Source organism: Fopius arisanus, unplaced genomic scaffold (assembly GCF_000806365.1).
Source record: "Fopius arisanus strain USDA-PBARC FA_bdor unplaced genomic scaffold, ASM80636v1 scaffold00219, whole genome shotgun sequence".
NCBI lineage: Eukaryota > Metazoa > Arthropoda > Insecta > Hymenoptera > Braconidae > Fopius > Fopius arisanus.
The window spans coordinates 23,716-43,069 of NW_011887958.1; the positions used below are offsets into that span (position 1 = coordinate 23,716).

The window sequence follows — 19,354 nt, forward strand, 5'->3', positions numbered from 1 at the left end:
ATGAATAGGGAAGGAGTTATTGCAGAAAAGGATAGAGAGAAACAGCGGAAAAGAAATACCGGAGGATATCGTGGAGCTGCCAGGGGTTATCTGGCGAATACGTGCCCCGCGAGATCACCCGCCCGGAGAGGGCCCGGCTCGCGAGAGGCGAGATAAACGGCAGACCAGGCACAAATCTGTGGAGGAGGAGACACGCGGCTAAGTCGGAGTGATGACCCGCACCCCCAACTGTCGGGGGGATGGACCACCGAAGATGGGAGGCCTCGTCGCGATACGAAACACATCGTCGCGAGGGTACCCGGCAGAGAAAAGTACCAGGTGAAAACTCTCCCGGGGGCAAGCCGCGCAGACCCTTCTCCGCTCCTGAGCAACTCGCGAAGAGGGGGGAGACATAGGATATCGCCGGTCGCGGAGTCGTGAGAGAGAGTCGACGTTGGGCAGCGATGGGGAGCTCACGCGTACGGGAGTCGATCAGCGAGGCCCTGAAGCCCGCGAGGTCGTGCCCGGGACGCCCGCCCTCCTAGCCCGCGAGGCCCGGAAGGACCCTCGAGCCGAGGAGTGGCCACAAGGGTAGCCTAGGAGGCTTCGTAACCCCGAACAACCCTGGGAAGTTTTATCGGTACCGGGGGCAACCCCCCCCCCCCCCCCCCCCCGGGGGGGGGAGGAAATTAGTTCCCAAAGGCAGGGGCTGGGGCCACCACAGGTAAGCCCCGTCCCCTCGCCGCCGACACGAGAGTATTGACTAGGAGTATTTGACAAAGCAAGTGCAGAGTGTAAAATGTGAGCGTGAGTGTAGATCCCGCCTGACCCGGTGACACCTGAAGCAGGAGAATAAAATTATAATAAACGATCAATCACGCGCAGTTAAGTAGATCCCCGGACCCCGCGCTCTCACCAAAACCTACATCCTGAGCAGCACGGGCACGTAACCCCATCCTAGCCTCGCGACCCCGGGGAGAGCAGTTAGCGGATCTGATAAAACGCAGTACAGGGGTAAGTGGGAGCATCGAGGGCCAGTTAGCGGACCTGGCGTAAAAATCGAAACGCAGTTAAGGGTTTCTTCGAGCCGCAGGTTGAAAGCCCGGTCTCGTCCAGGGGTGGCACTGGGTTACCAAAGTCACCTGGCGCCTGACGAATACTTAATTAAAAGAGCGGTTAGGGGAGCATAGGGCTAGGGTGGTACGGGTATGGATACGGATCGCCGGAGGAGCGTCCAACCCGAGAAAAGCGTTACGAACTTATCGAAGCTCCCTGCTCCAATGCGATTTTTCTTCCTCGTTGAGCCGTGCTTCGACCGATACCGACAGAGGGTAGCCCTGCTATCGAACAGGAATTTTCTTGTCTTGACTTTGAAATATACCCGGGTGCTCTAAACACTACTAAAGGGTGCGGAGAACAAGGTCGAGTGCCAACCGGGCACGTGTCCAGGCGATGGATAGGAGCATTGATTAGCCAGCTCACGAGAGGACACGGGCAGGGATGCTTCTGACCTGGCCAAGGGATGGTGGACAAGGCTGGCTAACGGTGATGATAGGGCGTGTAAATACATGCCCAAAACCCTGTTGCAGACTTACTCTTCAATCCAGGGCGTTAGCTAATGAATCAAGGGCAGTGTCACGCAGGTGACGCTCCGTGGTTAACGGTGCCCCCCCCCCCCACACGCCTATAACAGGCAACCTCTGGAGTGAGACCGCTTCATCTAGGTGAGCAACGGAGCCGCGAGCCCCCATTTTGCTGCTCTTGTCAATGAGAAAACCCCGCAATGTCTAAAAGCCTGCAACTTTAGACCTCACTGCAAGACTCAAAGAGCATCGATTATGATGCTCGATAAGAACCGCATTGAGGGACAAGGAGCGACTGAGACAGACAAGTGAGCCTTCCAATGGCTCACGGGTCGATCGAAATCGTTTAGATTAACTTGAATAAGGGTAAAAGTGCTTCGGCCATACTATGCGGGATACTTGCGTGGATGCAAGCAGCTCTTATTTAAGAAGCGCGGTTGGTGCATGTGACTATCAGAGGTCTGGGAGGCTGTAGGAGATTAGTCCACGTGAGCCCCAGGGAACACAAAATAATAGCATGCATCCTGGTCAAAGGGATGGAAGCTACCTTCACATCACACCTCAGCAAATGAGACTTGGCCGTAGCCAAGCTGAAAGCCTAAATGAGCGAGAATGGAACGTTGGAATGCATGGTAGGTTCAGCCTACCTACCTTACGACTCCGAAGGACTTCCCCCAACACCTGAGGTAGAGTCGCTTATAGCCAGAGTGAAAGACGAGGGAACAGAACTCCAGCTTGGTTGCGACGCAAACTCTCACCATCAGGGGTGGGGAAGCTCAAACACCAGTACTAAGGGAGATGCCCTACACGACTTCTTGATCGTTAACAACCTGCTACTCCTGAACAGGGAAAAGGAGCCGACCTTCATGGACTGCAGAAAGCAGGAGGTGCTGGATATGACCATATGCACAGCAGACCTAATAGACTTGATTAGAGACTGGAGGGTCTCCAAAGAACGTTCGGGCTCTGATCATGGTCAAATACGCCTTAAGCTGAGTGGCAGAGGAGAGTCTATTCGGAGGAGAGACCCGACAGAACCAGACCAGACGGGGTACAAAAAGGAGCTCTTACTGAGAATCCAGGGTGTACCCAGCAGATTCGAGAACATGGAGCAACTAGAATATACTGCCGAATCCTTCGGAGAGTGGATTAGAAGGTGTTCTGATAACAACTGTTCAATGCGCCCCATCAAAGGAACCAAACAGGTGAGCTGGTGGAACACAACCCTAGCCATCTTAAGGGACCTGGTGCGGAGAGCGTGGCACAAAGTAAAAAACTCTTGCGGTAACCTACGCACGAGGAAGGCCACGGCGGAACGAATATCACCGTAGAAGCAATACAACAAATCCATGGCGAAAACCAAGAGAAAAGGCTGGAAGATGGCTTAGGATACAGAGGTTGCTTTGGAGAAGGACTGTATGGGCCAGGGAAAAACTATAAGCGGAGCTGGTCTGTAAGGACAATGGTTACAGTATTCCCAGCGGAAGTTCTGGCATTCAGAAAGTGCTCAGAGCTGCCGGTGCCCCGGATGACAACCGAAAAAACAATATTCGTATGGTCAGATGATCAAGGCGCTATAAAAGCTCTCGTTAAGCCCAGTGTTGACTCTGAGTTGGCCATTGAGAGCCTAAAGAAACACTGGACCAGCAACAGGGTACCTCTTGCTTGGGTCCCAGATCACGAAGAGATCCACAGCAACGAAATGACAGACGGGTTGGCGAAGTAAAGGACAACAGATGCAGACGAGGCTTCGCCAGTGGGAGTCCGCTAGGCCGTGGGTAAAAGCCACATAAAGGGAAAATTCACACGAAAGCAACCTAATTGCTGGAAAGTCAAAAAGACCTGCAGGAAGGCCAGGACAGCCATGCTTGGATCCAGCAAGAAAAGATCTAAACACTTGCTGGCTATGGACAGGGAAAGTCTGGCCATCACGATCCGGCTGCTCACAGGACATGGCAAATTTAAAGAACACTGCAAAATCGTCGGCGCGAATTCTGATTGGTGGTGCAGATTCTACAATGAAGCAAAAGAGAACAGTCTACAAATTCTGGATGACAGTGCGGCGATAGCACCGACGAAACTGCGTTGGTGGGGCACTGCTTTCCCACCGCAAATCAAGTGAGAGCAAGAAGTCAACAGATTTGTTAATACTGGTAGCAAAGACAGATAATCTGTTCCTCAAACAAGCCGAGCTACAATAACTCTAATTTCGATTTGGTGGTACTGGTAAGGCCGGTCCGATCATCCGCGTTTCTTAATCTTGATCTTAATCATAATTTGAAATACAAATACAATTTTTTAATACGAAATATTTTTTGCAACAAAAACTTGACACGTGCATACCTGCAACGTATTTCTCATTACAAATTCTATCATTTCATCGAAATTACAAGTTTGAAGGTACGGTTTACGACAGATATAAAGAGAGCGATTATTTCTTCATTGCATAAATGTAAAAATTCATTTCTCGAGGTTGAGTTTCATTTGAAAATGAAAAATAGCATATGAAAACCTGCAATGGAAATTTCAGGAATATATTCCAAGGTTGACCGTGTCAAATTTTTATTTTTCATATTTACAGCTGCAATTCTCGAAGAACTATAAAAATTGCCGAAAACCATTTCCGAACTGTATTCTTCCAGGTTATCCATTGCAAATTGACATTTTTTAATTTAATATTTAAAATTTGAAACCGAAATTTTGTGCCAATTCTGGCAGGTCAGCCATTTCCGTTAAACTCGCATGCCACTTTGTATGGTTACCGGGAATATTCTCACTACTGGGACTTACACACAGACCAAAGATTGGCCAATTGGGTATCCATTAGGCTTTGAAGATTATTCCGACTTTAGTAATAGGATAACTTCCGGCCACTGATTGCCGATTGCGATTCAGAGTCTCAGTTGTGTTTATTAATCGGTTCGAACTCTGATATTTCAAGCGTGAGGAAGAAGCAGTATCTTCGCACTACTCTCACCCAGGAGCGTGCTCGCGGCATCGTCACCGTGATCATCTCGGATGAGTCGTTTTCCACCGCTTGGGATCTGCTTTTCGCTTGCTAAGAGAGCTAGCGATGGCTAATCTCTACACACCTGGAACAGCTCTTCCGCCCTCCACCGATGACAACTCATAATGCTAGAGAGCAGAGTTTGTGGTGACTCTAGTTTCTGAGGCATATAATGTGCTACAATGGCTTGGAATCTAATACCGCCGTCAGATCACGGTATCATTCATATTGTTTCTGAAAGGCTCAGCTCAAAATGTGGTGATGCTCGAGCGGGTACTCCACCGAAATTTCCAGCTGCACATACTTTGAAAACTTCACCACAGGGAGAAGTCAAGCGATGGAGAACATTGATATTAACTTGTAAGCACGAGTGCCGTTGCCAGCTGCGATGTCTGAAGGGTCCAGCTGACTGAACTCCCAGACTCCACCACGAACGTCAAACTAGGCCACGATTCACACAATTTTTACTCAACCTGACCCAAAACAAAGGTCGGCTCATGGCTTAATTCCAGCCGGAAAAGTTACGCAGCCATGCTCTATGTAAGGTGGACCTGTATCTGTCGTTCGGCTCAATCTTCAAACAGCTCACCGCAGCTCGTATGGAGATATATGAAGGTCGCGACATCTGCTACAATTATCTCGTACGTCATTGTGTGAAGAATGGCCTTTCAAGGCTGAGCTGCCAGTGCTGTGGAGATTATCACTACTCATCCTTCCATTCTCAGTAGTCTAAGCAGTCATCCGCTCGAACCAAAACGGTGCCAGCTACTTCATCAAAGTAAGCTGTCTACACTCGAGATATTGTCTTTCCCCAATATGATTATTCATGTAATATGGCTCAGGCGGCTGCTGATCTTTGTTAGGGAGAGCTCAGAGAGAGGCATTATCTACTTAATGAGGCTACCTACTCTAATTCGATTTTTCTTCCTCCTTGAGCTGTAGTACGACCGATACGGGCAGAAGACGACTTCGCGAGCTAACGGGATCATTTTGGGCCTTCTATAAAGTTGAAATATGAATGTCAATTTTCAATTAAACATAGGCACTAATAGTATCAATAACAACAGCAATAGGAAGATTTTACCTGTAGTTCTTTCGTTATGAGGAATTGCCTATAAAAATGCTTTCATATCTAGACGATATTGTCAGCAGCTCAATAAATGACATCAAGTGTTTGCCCAACATACCGAGGTGGAGCGATACCTTGATCCAATAACCTGAAGCAAATAATTCGAGGATGGATAGTCGTGGTGGAACAAAAATGGATTGAACTCTGAAAAGAATTCCAAACGCTGACGATGAGGACACGGTTGGGAAAATTTTAGCTGACTAAGACTGAGTGAACTGGATTGACCGAATAGACTGTATTTTTCTCGCCGTGGTTTCTGGCAGCGTAGGCCTTAATTTGTGAGGATATAATTGCAAACATTAAGTTCGGAATAAAAATCTGAACACAACTGGTCACAGCTTTGCTGTTCTAAATGGTAGAACGGCATGATCGTCAGTTTTTTCATAGGTCGCTGGAAGGTTGAATTGGCTGCACGAAATTCTCATTCTCCGCTTAGCAAGTCTTTCCTAACATGTATACCTGGCACTTCAATGGTGAGAATCTTTCATGGATGATTAAAACTAGTAAACCAACCTGTATTTCATGTTTATGATAATTCCTTTTTTTGATTGTTTGATACTGTCGGAGAAAACTACTATATTACTGTTTCCAGAACTAATGAAAGCAGGGTTTAACCAGCTTCAAACACCCCAGAAGTCTAGTCGTAAACTGCTTTAGTGATAGTCCTGGCGATGTTATCGATGAATCGAGGATCACCAACGGTCTTGAAGTCAGAACGCTGAATTAATCTGGATTATTAGCGAGATCTTGTTTTAGGGATATTTTTATTAGATGGGCTAGATATGTTCGGATGACTTGAAAATACGAAGAAGGTCCAATAAACACTCACGTGACGTTGGTCCCAAAGAGTCAGTTTAATTGTTAATAAAAAGTCACTAGACACTTCGAATTATTATAATTAATTGAGCCAATCAAAGAAATTAAGCGCCTCACAAATTCTGGCGAATCGAGGGTCAAATTAAATAGAAATGACATGATTAAAAGGATGTAATGCTAAGTTCTTAGAAAAGTGCGTAAACGCTCTCGAATGGTCGATATGCAAATGAGAGTGAGTGATAAGCCACAAAGTGGGAGGTGTCGATCGCCGCAATGGTCAATTACACCTGTCCATCAAGTGGCGCCTCATGTATCTGAGGTGAGAGGCCATCTGAGGCGAGCGATCAGAGCAGAAACGCGTAGCGTTTCATGAGTGTGTATGCGTATGAGTGCACTCGGTGGAAAACCGAATAAAGTTCATGAAATGTTGTTCCATATGCATCCTTGCATGGAGCAAAATTTGGTTCCGCCAACACAATTACCTCAAGTTAATTTTCATCGGTCATTGGAGTAAATCAAACACGTCCTAGACGTCGTAAACCTCCGTGGCCTGGCTAATAATGGCGTTAACTTCCTAAGTAAATGGGACTTGGTATGACATTGTTTTCCTCTTAGCTCCCCGGTCTATCGAGATTTTCATATCAACTTGATCCAGTATAGTCTAGCTTATTTTTAATCTTCGAGATGTATCGCTGTTACGAGTATGAATCGTGCAACAGCAGAGGAGGCAGTTCGCAGTAGCTCTCTTGAAAAGTCCACTGTTAATCTGCTACTGGTCGCTTTGATGGCCATATTAATAAATCTTTACGCAATCACCGTAATTCCTTTTAGCACAATATGTAATAAACCAACTGTTGAACAGTACCTATTCTTAAAGCAGAATCCGATGGTTCTCATTCCCAGGCACGAAGTTTCATGAAATATCCGATGATTTCGTGAATACTTTGAGCTCAATTTCGCATCGACCCCTCACACCTTGATGGATGTGACTTGATCCAATAGAGTATATGCTGAATCCGTCTATAAAAAATAATCCTATTTCATCATTCCAATTGGTCTATTCCAGGCCTGTGCAAAGTCAGACCTTCGGAGCCGGGGCCATAAAACTCTATTAGACCCATCATTAGAAATACAATACCCCAACTACGTGAGCCCAGCGTAGTCAGGGTAGTAGTAGCAGCATGCAGGAAGTGGGGGCAGTTAGACACAGAGAGCGCCGCACGCTTTTTTAATTTAAAAAACCTTACCTTTTAACAATTCGAACAAATTTTCTCCAATTCAACGTGAAAAATCCTTAGTTATATGGAGGACAAATGTCCAAACATCATGGTGCCAGGAACTGATTATTCCTTGGTTACCTTAATAATGAATAATTATTTTATTGAAAGTCCAAAAAATATGAGATGACAGTTCTTTAAAATTCAATCAATAAATTACGTATCTAAAGGTGTTGAGGCGAAAGCCTCATATGGCACTGGGCCACAGGGTGGCAACACCTCCTGGACTAACTCTGCCCGACCGGCCGTGCGGGTTTATCCGTGCCCCAATTTCGCACCTGTGGCACTGACCTTGCCTACGATTATAATTATTATTAACGCTCTCTCTACCTGTCGCGTGTTCTCAAGTTAACGACGTTCTCTAACGCTCTCTAATTGTATCTCTAATTATCGTGCGAATCTCAATTAAACCATATACTCTACCGTGCTCAAATTAATCAGTGTTGTTCGCGGTTAATGTGACGCATATTATTTATGCATATTTTGATATATTGACGTTTGTTTGACTCGAAATATATAAGAATTTCTCTGTGACAAAACCCAGTGCTTCTCGCGTCACAATTATTACTCTCAAATCTCTCCTTAACCACATACCAGTGCTCTACGGTTTTTTGACGTTCTCGCCGTAACATTTGGTCCTTCGAGCCGGATTCAGTGGTTAATTAAGTGTTTTTTGTGAAAAACTGAGTTTTTGGAGTGCATCTGAGTGAAAACCGCGGAAAAAGACTAAGCTACGTCAAGACTCAATTGTTTCGCCCACCGTTCCGCCTACCGCTCCGTGCATTTCTAGCTCTACGAGGCTCCACCCACTTGGCCACACCCTCAGCGGAGAACACTGCCTACTGTATCTGCCACCGATTTTAGGCCTACAGTTCTGCCGACGGAACATCTTTACAGCTACCAGATCTTCTCAAAGGGAAGTTAATAATATTATTCTCTTTTATTAACTTTTCTTGCTTTTGCTACTGTTCCCTGCTGCCTGGAGTGTGAAGCTGTTGCTTTTCTCTACGTGATTTTGAGTTATTTTTTTGTATTTCTCAAGTAACTCTTAGCTGCTGAATTTGCTGCTGGCTGTGTTTTCCCTGCTCTTGCTTGCTTTGTGCGATTTTGCTTTGACCTTTTCTCTCTTCTCTCGCTCCATTGCAATTCTCTAGCGTCAGCATGTCTTTTAAGGGGAGAATTTTAATCCAGGCCAGTAGGGCGAAATTCATTGAGAGCTTGAATGCAGAATCTGTCGCAGAAAGTGTGCAGGAACTCACGGTGACTGAGCTCCAGTCAAAACTGGACATGCTGGAGAATCACTGGAACATGTTTGACGCGTTACATCTCAAACTGCTGACAGCCAAGGACAATGAGGAGTTTCTCGACCATGCCTACGTGAAGGAGGAGGTAAACAATAAATGTCTCGTGATGTACTCAGCTGCTCGAACGACTTTTATGGGACTCATTAAAGGATTGGACGAGTCAATTGACCTCTCTGAGTCCTTTCGTCGTCCATCAATGACTGCTCAAACGACGCAAGCGACTCATAGGCAATTGCCTAAGATTTCTCTACCCACATTTTCAGGGAACTTTTCGGAGTGGACTCCGTACAAGGATCTCTTTCTTTCAATGGTGGTCGCGAATCCTTCTCTCTCTACTGTGGAGAAATTCTACTATTTGCTCACTTCTCTCACTGGCGAGGCTAAGCCGCTCATCTCTACCTTACCAGTGATGCAAGACTCGTTTATGCCAGCGTGGAATACTCTCTTGGCCAGGTACGACAACGAGAGGTTGCTCATCTCCACCCAGTTGGAGAAGCTTTTCTCTACTCCAAAGGTCATCAATCGCTCAGCCAGGGAATATAACGCACTTCTCAACTCTGTAGCTGAAGCGTTGAATGCTTTGGAGTCTCTCGGAAGTCCTGTCAGGCAGTGGGATGACATGCTTGTACACCTGGTAACAAGTCGGCTAGATTCTAAGACGTTGGAGGATTGGGAGATTAAAATAGGCTCGTCTACGGAGTTTCCCACTTATGCAGCGCTCAAGGAATTCGTTCTCAGCAGAGCCAGGGCCAGGGAGTGGATTGAAATGCATGCCTCAATCAGTCGTCTCACGATCTCTCTCCTCAAGTTCTCAACAGGCTTCGAAGCCCACCAAGTCAAGGAGTCCAGCCTACCAAGGTGCTCAACGTCTCCGCTGGTCCAACTTCGCAGCCTGCATCGGTGAAAACCTCTACAATCAACACGTCTCGACCAGCTCAGGGGTTTCAGCCTCAGGATTGGGCAGATATGTGCTTCCGTGCCTGTCCGATGTGTGAGGATGAGCATTCTCTCGACAAATGTCCGAAATTTAAGGCGTTATCTCCTACAGAAAGGAGATCATTTGTAGTGCTCAAGCGTCGATGCTTCAATTGTCTGGGGAGACATAATAAGGAGAATTGTTGGAGCCTCAGCAAGACCAGTGTCGTGTGTCGTCAGAATCATCATTCGATGATTCATGTCAATCGTCCTCGACCGACACCTTAAGGATCTTCTCAGCCTCGTCCAACTCAGCAGGTTCCTCACACATCGCAGGTATCTCAGTCCAATCAGTCGATACAGTCCACTTCCTCAACGCCTGACATGTCTCCACAGTGATCTGCTCTGCCAACGACTGCGCCAGAGTCCTCGCCGTTCTATGATCTTTCTCTACGGCCGACTCTGCTGAATGAATCTCCGTTTGTAGCATCGATCAATCGTGATATCTCTCCACAGCTCAGGCCAGGTGTCTTTCTCGCCACAGCTCTAGCCTCGCTCGTCTCGGATGATGGTTCTTCTCACGAGGTTAGGATGCTGTTGGATACTGGTTCAGAGCTGTCGTTTGCTACAAAAGACCTCGTTAATAAGCTCGGCTTGATGGTTTCTCCAGCTGTGCTACCGGTTGTTGGTATTAGCCGATGAAAATCTTCCTCTAATGGTTTTTCTCGATTCTCTCTCAAGTCTCTGCATTCGAGTAATCAGATTCTTGTCAAGGCCTACAGACTTGATCATCTCACGTCTTCATTGCCTTCGTTCTCAGTCTCTCAGCCTCGACATTGGGATCATCTCAGAGGACTGCAATTAGCCGACCCAGATTATCTGACACCAAGACCTGTTGACATTCTCATTGGCGCAGATTTCTTTGGATCGATTGTGGAGCCGTAAATCATCAAGGGGCCATCAGACTCCCCTATAGCAATGTTATCTCTCTTCGGGTGGGTGGTTTTTGGACCTACATCCGCAGTAATCTCAGCGGCAAGCTCAAATCACGTCTCTGTCAGCAACGAGGAACTTGGCGACCTTCTCACCTCGTTCTGGCAGCAGGAGGAAGTCTCAAAACCTGAAGGCAATGAAAGCGGTCTCACGAAAGAAGAGGCAGATTGTGAGGAGTTCTTCCAGCGCACCCATGTTCTAGATCGCTCAGGGCGCTATATTGTTCTTCTGCCTCTAGTTCGTTCTCCCTCAGAGCTCGGTGATTCTCTAGGCCGCGCAAAGGCGTGTCTTACGAGCCTGCTCAGGAGGTTAGGAAAAGGTCAGAGTTCTTTACAGCTTTATAGTGATTTTCTTAAGGAGTATGAAGAGTTGGGGCACATGGTGCGTGCTCCGGTTGTGCCTGTCTCATGCGTTTCTCGAGTCTTGGATTGTCAACCTGACGGGATGACCTTGGCACATGGAGCTTCGGCTTCAGGAGGGTTGAGGGTTCCTGAAGGGGGGCAATCATATCAGGATTCCGGTCGGTGTTCGTCTCTCAGGCAATCTCACTCTTCTGCTCCTACATACTACTTTCCTCATCATTGCGTTCTCCGGGAAAGTAATGAAACTACAAAGCTGAGAGTAGTGTTTAATGGCTCCAGTAAAACTAGCTCAGGAGTGTCTCTCAACGACATTCAGCATATTGGAGCCAAACTACAAAAGAACATCTCTGACGTGCTTCTCTGGTCTCGACAGAGCAAGTACATCTTCATGACGGACATCAGGAAGATGTTCCGTCAGATCAAGGTGCATCGGGAAGACTGGGCTCTTCAACAAATCTTGTGGCGTGATTCTCGGGGTCAGATCTGCACCTATCAGCTCACCACTGTCACCTACGGGACTAAGACTGCTCCATGCCTCGCCTGTAGGGTTCTCAACCAACTGGTCACGGACGAGGGATATCGTTTCCCTCTGGCCGTCTCACCGTTGACCAGTGGTAGATATGTAGACGATATCTGTGGTGGAGCTGAGGAAGAAGATGATCTCCATGTCGTAGCTCAGCAAGTGGTGGAGCTCTGCTGGGCCGGCGGATTCCCTCTAGCGAAGTGACACTCAAATAGTCCATCTCTACTTCGTTCTCTGCTGCCTGGAGGATTCTCTCAGAGTTTGAAGCCGCTAGAGGATTCCGTCACGAAAATTCTCGGTCTGAAATGGAATCCCAACACAGATCGATTGAAGTTCTCCATCCATCTCTCAGCCGACGCGAAGTTTACGAAGAGGATTATATTGTCCGAGATTGCTCAACTCTTCGATCCTCTAGGGTTGCTATCACCGGTAGTGATCCGTGCGAAGGCTCTTCTCCAGCATCTCTGGTTGGAAAAAATGGATTGGGATGATGAGTTGCCACTACATCTGGCCCAGAAGTGGGCTCAATTCCGTGAAGAACTATCTCAAGTGGAACAACTCTCGATCCCTCGTTGGCTGGGCTGTAGAAAGGAATCTCATTTGGAAATCCATGGCTTCTCTGATGCGTCTCTACTAGCGATGTCTGCGGTGGTTTATTTGAAGGTGACGAGTGCGGATGGTGTCAGCATCTCTTTAGCTATTGCTAAAACCAAGGTGGCTCCTCTCAAGAAGCTCACTATTCCGCGTCTCGAGCTCAACGCCGCCGTCATCCTAGCTAAGCTCACAAAGTACGTTATGGATCAGCTCAACCGTGGTACGGTGATGGTACATTTATGGACGGACTCTGCTGTTGCTCTTGCGTGGATTTGTGCTCATCCTTCCAGATGGAAGGAATATGTCCATAATAGAGTAGCAGTTATTCAGGAACTCGTACAGGAAGCAAATTGGAGGTATGTCAGCGGAAAGGAGAATCCTGCTGACTGCGCGTCTCGAGGCATTTCAGTAGCTCAACTCAATGCCCATCATTTGTGGTGGACGGGTCCGAAATGGCTACAAAAGGATTCTTCTCAGTGGCCAAAAGGGAGCGCAAAGTTGGACCCGTCAACAGATCTCGAGGAGAAGCCTGGGGTGACTTTAACTGCTTCTCTCGCAAGGTCTAGTCTCTGGGGTCTCTGCTCGCGATACTCATCTCTCTACAAATTGCTGCGGATCACAGCAATTTGTCAAATAGTTACAGGGAACTTGATGCGTAAACTCGATAGGAAGAAGAACGTCGTTGTTCCGGCGGTGTTTAGCCCTGAAAGCATGGAAGCAGCTCGACTTTATTGGGTTAAGGCGACTCAAGCCTTTCATCTCCAAGCCGAGTGTGACATTATCCCTCACGGATTTCAGTTGAAAAGGTCTCATCCGTTGACTAAGCTCACTGCTTTCATCGACCAACAGAAAGTTCTCAGAGTGGGCGGACGTCTGAAGTTCTCAGCTCTAGCGCCAGAGAGTAGGCATCAGGCGAGAATCCCTTAAGGATCAGTGCTCTCAGAGCTTCTCATCAGGGACTCTCATCAGCGCACGCTGCATGGCGGAACTCAGCTCACGTTGACGCATCTCAGGAGGTGCTACTGGATTATTGGAGGTCGTCTACCAGTAAGATCATTCATCCTCAAGTGTGTTGAGTGTGCGCGACATCGTGGGATCAGAGCGCGGCAGCTGATGGGGCAGCTTCCAATGGCACGTCTTGTATCGGATCGAGCTTTCTCTAAAACTGGTGTGGATTATGCCGGACCAGTGTCAATCAAGACGTGGAAAGGGCGTGGTCATAAGACCCAGAAGGGTTGGTTAGTGATCTTCGTGTGCATGGCCACGTCCGCTCTCCATCTGGAAGCTGTTACGGACTACTCTACTGACGGCTTTATCGCGGCCTACAGGAGGTTCGTGAGTCGCCGAGGATACTGCAGACATCTCTACAGCGACTGTGGCACAAATTTCATCGGAGCTGACAAGGAATTGAAGAAGTTGTTCTCTGCTGGTACCAAGGAATTCCAGCATCTCTCTGCAGTATGTCTCAAGGATGGAACGAGGTGGACGTTCAATCCTCCGGGAGCCCCTCATTTTGGAGGGAACTGGGAAGCAGCGGTCAAGTCAGTGAAGTATCATCTGTCCCGAACGGTTCGGGATACCACTCTCACGTTCGAGGAACTTTCAACGCTGCTGACCCAGATTGAAGCAGTTCTCAACTCCAGGCCTCTACAAGCGCTCTCGGAAGACCCTGCTGACGTGTCCTGTCTCACCTCAGGACATTTTCTCATCGGAGAAGCTCCAATAGCTCTCCCGGAGCCTAACCTAGAACATCTCAACGTTGGACGGCTTTCAAGATGGCAACTGATTCAGCAGAAGCTGTAGTTCTTCTGGAAGCAATGGTCTACAGGGTATCTGCAGCAGCTTCAGTCCATCTCTAAGTGGCATCATCCGTCCAATGAAATTAAAGTCGGCAGCCTGGTACTTGTCTACGACGAGCGGTTCCCGCCATTCAAGTGGCCTCTTGCTCGTGTCACAGCTCTACACCCTGGGAAGGACGGTCTCTCCAGAGTTGTGACAATCCGGACCGCCTCGACGACGTTGACCAGGCCGATCTCCAAACTGGTTCTATTGCCGATCTCTACCAGTTAAAGCTGGTCTCTATCAACTTGATTAATCTCTATTTAGTGTTCTAGCTTATCTCGGATGCACAGGTTATCTCGGATTGTCTCTACTCCTTCTGTCAGCAACGAAGTTCCTGACGGGGGGGAGAATGTTGAGGCGAAAGCCTCATTTTCATCGGGCCACGGGGTGGCAGCACCTCCTGGACCGTCTCTGGTTAACCGACCGTGCGATTATATAGGTGCCCTAATTACGCACCTGTGGCACTGACCTTCTTAACGATTATAATTATTATTAACGCTCTCTCCACCTGTCGCGTGTTCTCAAGTTAACGACGTTACCTAACGCTCTCTAATTGTATCTCTAATTATCGTGCGAATCTCAATTAAACCATATACTCTACCGTGCTCAAATTAATCAGTATTGTTCGCGGTTAATGTGACGCATATTATTTAGGCATATTTTTAAATATTTACGTTTGTTTGACTCGAAATATATAAGAATTTCTCTGTGACAAAACCCAGTGCGTCTCGCGTCACAATTATGACTCTCAAATCTCTCCTTAACCACATCCCAGTGCTCTACATTTTTTTGACGTTCTCGCCGTAACAAAAGGTTTTTTAATAAGTATGGTCCACTCTTGGCGAGGATCTTTCATAGCTGCTCAACGGAAACCACGGGAAGGTGGTAGGCGTATTCCGCCAGGAAAGCAGAGAGAAAAGAATGAGAACAAAATGTGTTGATAATTTGAAAAAAATTTTAGCCGTAAACTAATTGATCGTTAGCGATTAGATTTTTTATAATTTTCTAAACCATTCGCTTCTCTCAGTGTTGGAAGGAAAGGAGGTTGAGGAATGGGAAGGAATAGCGGAAAATATTGGAAGAATAAGAAAATTGCATGCACAGCAGCATAGAAACCTCATGCCCCGATTATTAAGCCATGCATCATGCGGCATTGCATAAACAATCATTAATGAGAAAAGTGGAATTCCATGGCAGCTAATAACTTTTCTACATCCGGTGAATAATTACTTTCTGCAATTAATATTGAATCTTTGAAAGTAGAGTCCTATAAAGTTGTGCGATTTGACGATTTAAATTGCTTCATATATAAAAATCCAGCCGCACATAAATATGAAGTACCGAACAAACAAACAATTCCTTTATAAACAATTAATAGATTCGGATACGCATTTGTTTCGGAAATTTGTCGCCAAATGTTATCTGAAATTAGGTGTAAAAGCTCTTTGTCGCGTTGCAAATGAATTATCTCGTGATAAATCTGAACTTGGTTTACCGGATGTCTGCACTATCCATCTTTTTCGTAAAATTGGGAACTGCCCAAAATCGTACGAGTCAGCATTTCAACTTATGAACTTGACATCTCATAATTTCATGTAAATGAAAAATTGTCATGCATTTACAATACTTTTAGAATATTCTCGTTCAAATTTAAGGCAACTTTAGGCATGTATGTTTACCCACCCTTGTTTTGAAATGTCTTGCTCCAAGACTCTTGGAGAAAGACCATTTGAATATGCCCAAAACAATCTTTGAGATATTGAAGAGAAATTCCTCAGGAATTTCTTTTTAGTCAAATTTCTTGGGTTCGAGAGCACAAAAACAATTCAACGGAAACTATCATCGGACTCGCCCAATACTTCTATTGAAACGATATTAGATTTCACTGAAAACTATGTAAGTTTGTGACTAAATTCTTTTAGAATTTTTTTTCAATACCAATGTCTCATTGAAAGGTCTGGGTTTGAAATTAATAGAATTATTTCTCACATTTCAACGTATTTTTCTTATTTTTTGCCAATATATGAGCCAAACAAGACAACTCAGAACGATGTTACCATTAAAATTCTGCAAGAAAATTTCTCTTAAATGATTTGTATGAACGAATTCTTTTAACTTCATTTTTGGTTTGAGTCCATTTATTGTTTTAATATTCATATTGGAATACATCCCAAATATTTGTCTGGCAAGCACTCACTCCACAATTGTCGGCAAGACCACACATATTTTAATCTGTTCACATTTTTTAATTAAAATTGATCACCCTCTGCGGCTAATTATTTTTATGTCCTTCTGCAGTAATTATCAGTTTTTGTGGTTAACTGGAAATTGATGAATTTTCAAATGTTTAACAGTGGGATCGATATAACGACAAAAAGTCAGTAAGACATGAAATGATGGAATTCAAATTCCTTGTTTCCTTGTGCTTTTTCAAGGTAAACAAAGTTTCAAAATGTTTAAAGACCTCTTAGGAAATGTTCAAACTACATTAACAAAAATTAAAAAATCTTTTCACCAATCTTTTGTGATTCATTTCTGGTTGAAATGTACAATTCCGAGTGGCTAATTCATTGAGCGCACTTTGCCCATGCCTGGTCTATTTGATACCTGGTGAGTTTCACACGATCACGGCAGCTGTCAATTCTGCGCTTCCGATAGTAAATTTAGGGTTCCGGCCGTAGCGAATTATGCGGCATTTGAAAAGCCATGAATGTTCACCGTTGAAACCGCTTTCAGAACAAACTACTTTGGAATTTTCTATTCTACCCGCCCTCATAAGCACGCGCAGAATTCAATCCACCGTTGCCCTATTGATAAAGCCAGTGATCATCCTAACACGGCATCTCTAACCACAGGCATCGACATAATATTTTCTTATTATTGAATGTAGGTAATATCAATCTTCGTGCAGCAAATAGCAGTGCGATTTCTCATAAGATTACTCTTTTGGTGGTAAGCCAATCATCGTTTTTCCGTAAACTTGGAGTGAAGGTGAATTGATCCAATCTTGTATCCCGGAATACCCCAAGAATCGAGGACTGATGATTGTCCAAGAATCATTTGTCTTGCGTGACTGCCTCTGATGAGATGCGTAGTTGCAACATTGTACAGTTTTTGTGCCTCTCTCGAAGGGAAAACTACCCACAAGGTATAATTCTTCTACTTTACTAGCTCATTGAGTTCTTTGGGTGATTTGGGTTGGATTTTCTCGTCGAACGATGTCATCGACATTTCATCTTTTCACTACAGGCGAAATTATAAGCAGGGAATCGACTGGTTTTGCTTTCAACGCACGGTTGAACGGCAATCCCAAAAAGTTAAATATGGTACTGATCACGTGCGACACATCCAAATCAGTTCAACGAATTTACAGCAACCAATTTGACGGACAAATTTCATTTTACTGGAACGTTTTAGTAATGTTTGTAATGAAAATGAGGTAATGATGTCTCGATCAGATGGGTACGTAGGGACCATCACGTGGTATTTGTTCCCATGTATGCCTGCACTCATTGAAAGTTTCCTGCACTCATTGAAATTCTCTTGTTCCGCTCGACTCGTCGAGCATAACTTTCAATGGTGTTGTTTGACTTATTTCTCTGCAGACTCTATGATGAAAACAGTAGTTACTCGATGTTGAAGAATAGGGTGGGCTAGGTCTCATGTATCTACGGCCTTTATGCACCCATAAAAATGCAGCATATCTTTGAGACAGAAGGCTGTTGTTATCCACTGTTTTGCAAAAGAATTTATCAAGCAACTTCTTGCTTTCGATTTGGGCTTTCCGAATGATAGTAATAAACGCAGTGGTAATTTCAGTATATATTTACCAGTTTGTTGTCGATCACTACATTAGATCGGTTTGAATAATTTTTCACTTTCAATTTTGTTAGTTAAAAGCTTAAAATTGGTGGAAGTTGAGAACTTCCTCCCGTACACGGAACTGAGTTAATAGGTGATTGAAGTTTTCATTAGTTATTGAGTGACATGCTGATACCACTAAGAAATTGGACTCGTTTTCGTCCAGAAGAATAATTCCAATCCAAACACAGTGAATAGAATTATGAGTTCACTGGTTTTTTCAATTGTGCACACTTTTCTCGATTACAGGTGCATAATTTTCTATACTGAGTAGAATATTTACTGATCTTGGTAACCAGTATTATAAATCGGCTAGTGTTAGTTGAATTTCCTACGCGTGAAGCGCCTATTTGGGAATAAATGGCATTTTCCCTTCGGCCGTACAGACGATTGAGCTCGGGACACAATAAAGGGGTTTGGTGGTCTCGTCTTTTCAAAGTGTAAATATTTTACAAGTTTTTCTGACACAATAGCCAATTTTGCGTTGTTATTGATTATAAGTTGAGCAAATAAAATAAATAATAATACACTTGACAGTGATGCGAGAGCACAGTAGTGAATATTTGACGTGCACTACCTGACATCGTCTTGCCACAGTTCTCAGCCATATAGCAGGAGTAAAAGCCATGCAGATCTTTTCCCATTAGCTGGTGAGGAATAGGTCAGATATTGAGAGGCTCGAGAGGATGCCTTACCTCTGGTTATGTCTCTCTCTTGAACCTCGGAAATTAATTTCCAATTTGCCAGTTTCTGAGAATTGCTTTAGCATCCTGTTGAGAATTTTGGTTAATCGCTAGGCGACATTGACCACCTTCTGGATACAGCGCAGATGAAGTCTCATAGTTGCTCGGATCTCAACTTGTTGACCAGCTCAGTTTGTGGGATCCTCAGCGCCCTTAAAGCTGTATATCAGTCAATTGATCATAGGGGTCCAGTAATCGTTCATGTGATCCCTCGTCGCTTACTGAATAAGCTTTTCGAGGCACGGAAGAATCATTTCGGCTCATCAACTAAGTATCGCACACTTGACCATTTCCTCGAATTTTTACAAGGTCGTTGAGCCATGGAGACTCTGGAGGTCGGATCGTCGGCGCTCTCACCGACCAACTCATCTCATCCTTCCCAGCCTAATATCCAAACTCGGCCAATGACTAAGCGGAGCGCTGAAG

The 19,354-nt window shown here is 45.4% G+C and overlaps 4 protein-coding genes across 4 annotated transcripts; all 4 read left to right on the plus strand.

Annotated features, from left to right (window-relative positions):
• The first annotated feature begins 2,164 nt into the window (after positions 1–2,164).
• LOC105272612 (uncharacterized) lies at positions 2,165–2,893 on the plus strand. The gene has a single exon (XM_011314811.1). It carries the CDS (start codon positions 2,165–2,167, stop codon positions 2,891–2,893), a length of 729 nt encoding a protein of 242 aa, XP_011313113.1.
• An 8,095-nt stretch (positions 2,894–10,988) lies between these two features.
• Positions 10,989–12,092, plus strand: LOC105272613 (uncharacterized). Its single transcript, XM_011314812.1, has one exon. The coding sequence runs from the start codon at positions 10,989–10,991 to the stop codon at positions 12,090–12,092; it is 1,104 nt and encodes a 367-aa protein (XP_011313114.1).
• Positions 12,093–12,365: 273 nt separating this feature from the next.
• Positions 12,366–13,409, plus strand: LOC105272614 (uncharacterized). Its single transcript, XM_011314814.1, has one exon. It carries the CDS (start codon positions 12,366–12,368, stop codon positions 13,407–13,409), a length of 1,044 nt encoding a protein of 347 aa, XP_011313116.1.
• A 201-nt stretch (positions 13,410–13,610) lies between these two features.
• On the plus strand, positions 13,611–14,285 carry LOC105272615 (uncharacterized). Its single transcript, XM_011314815.1, has one exon. It carries the CDS (start codon positions 13,611–13,613, stop codon positions 14,283–14,285), a length of 675 nt encoding a protein of 224 aa, XP_011313117.1.
• Positions 14,286–19,354: the final 5,069 nt, after the last annotated feature.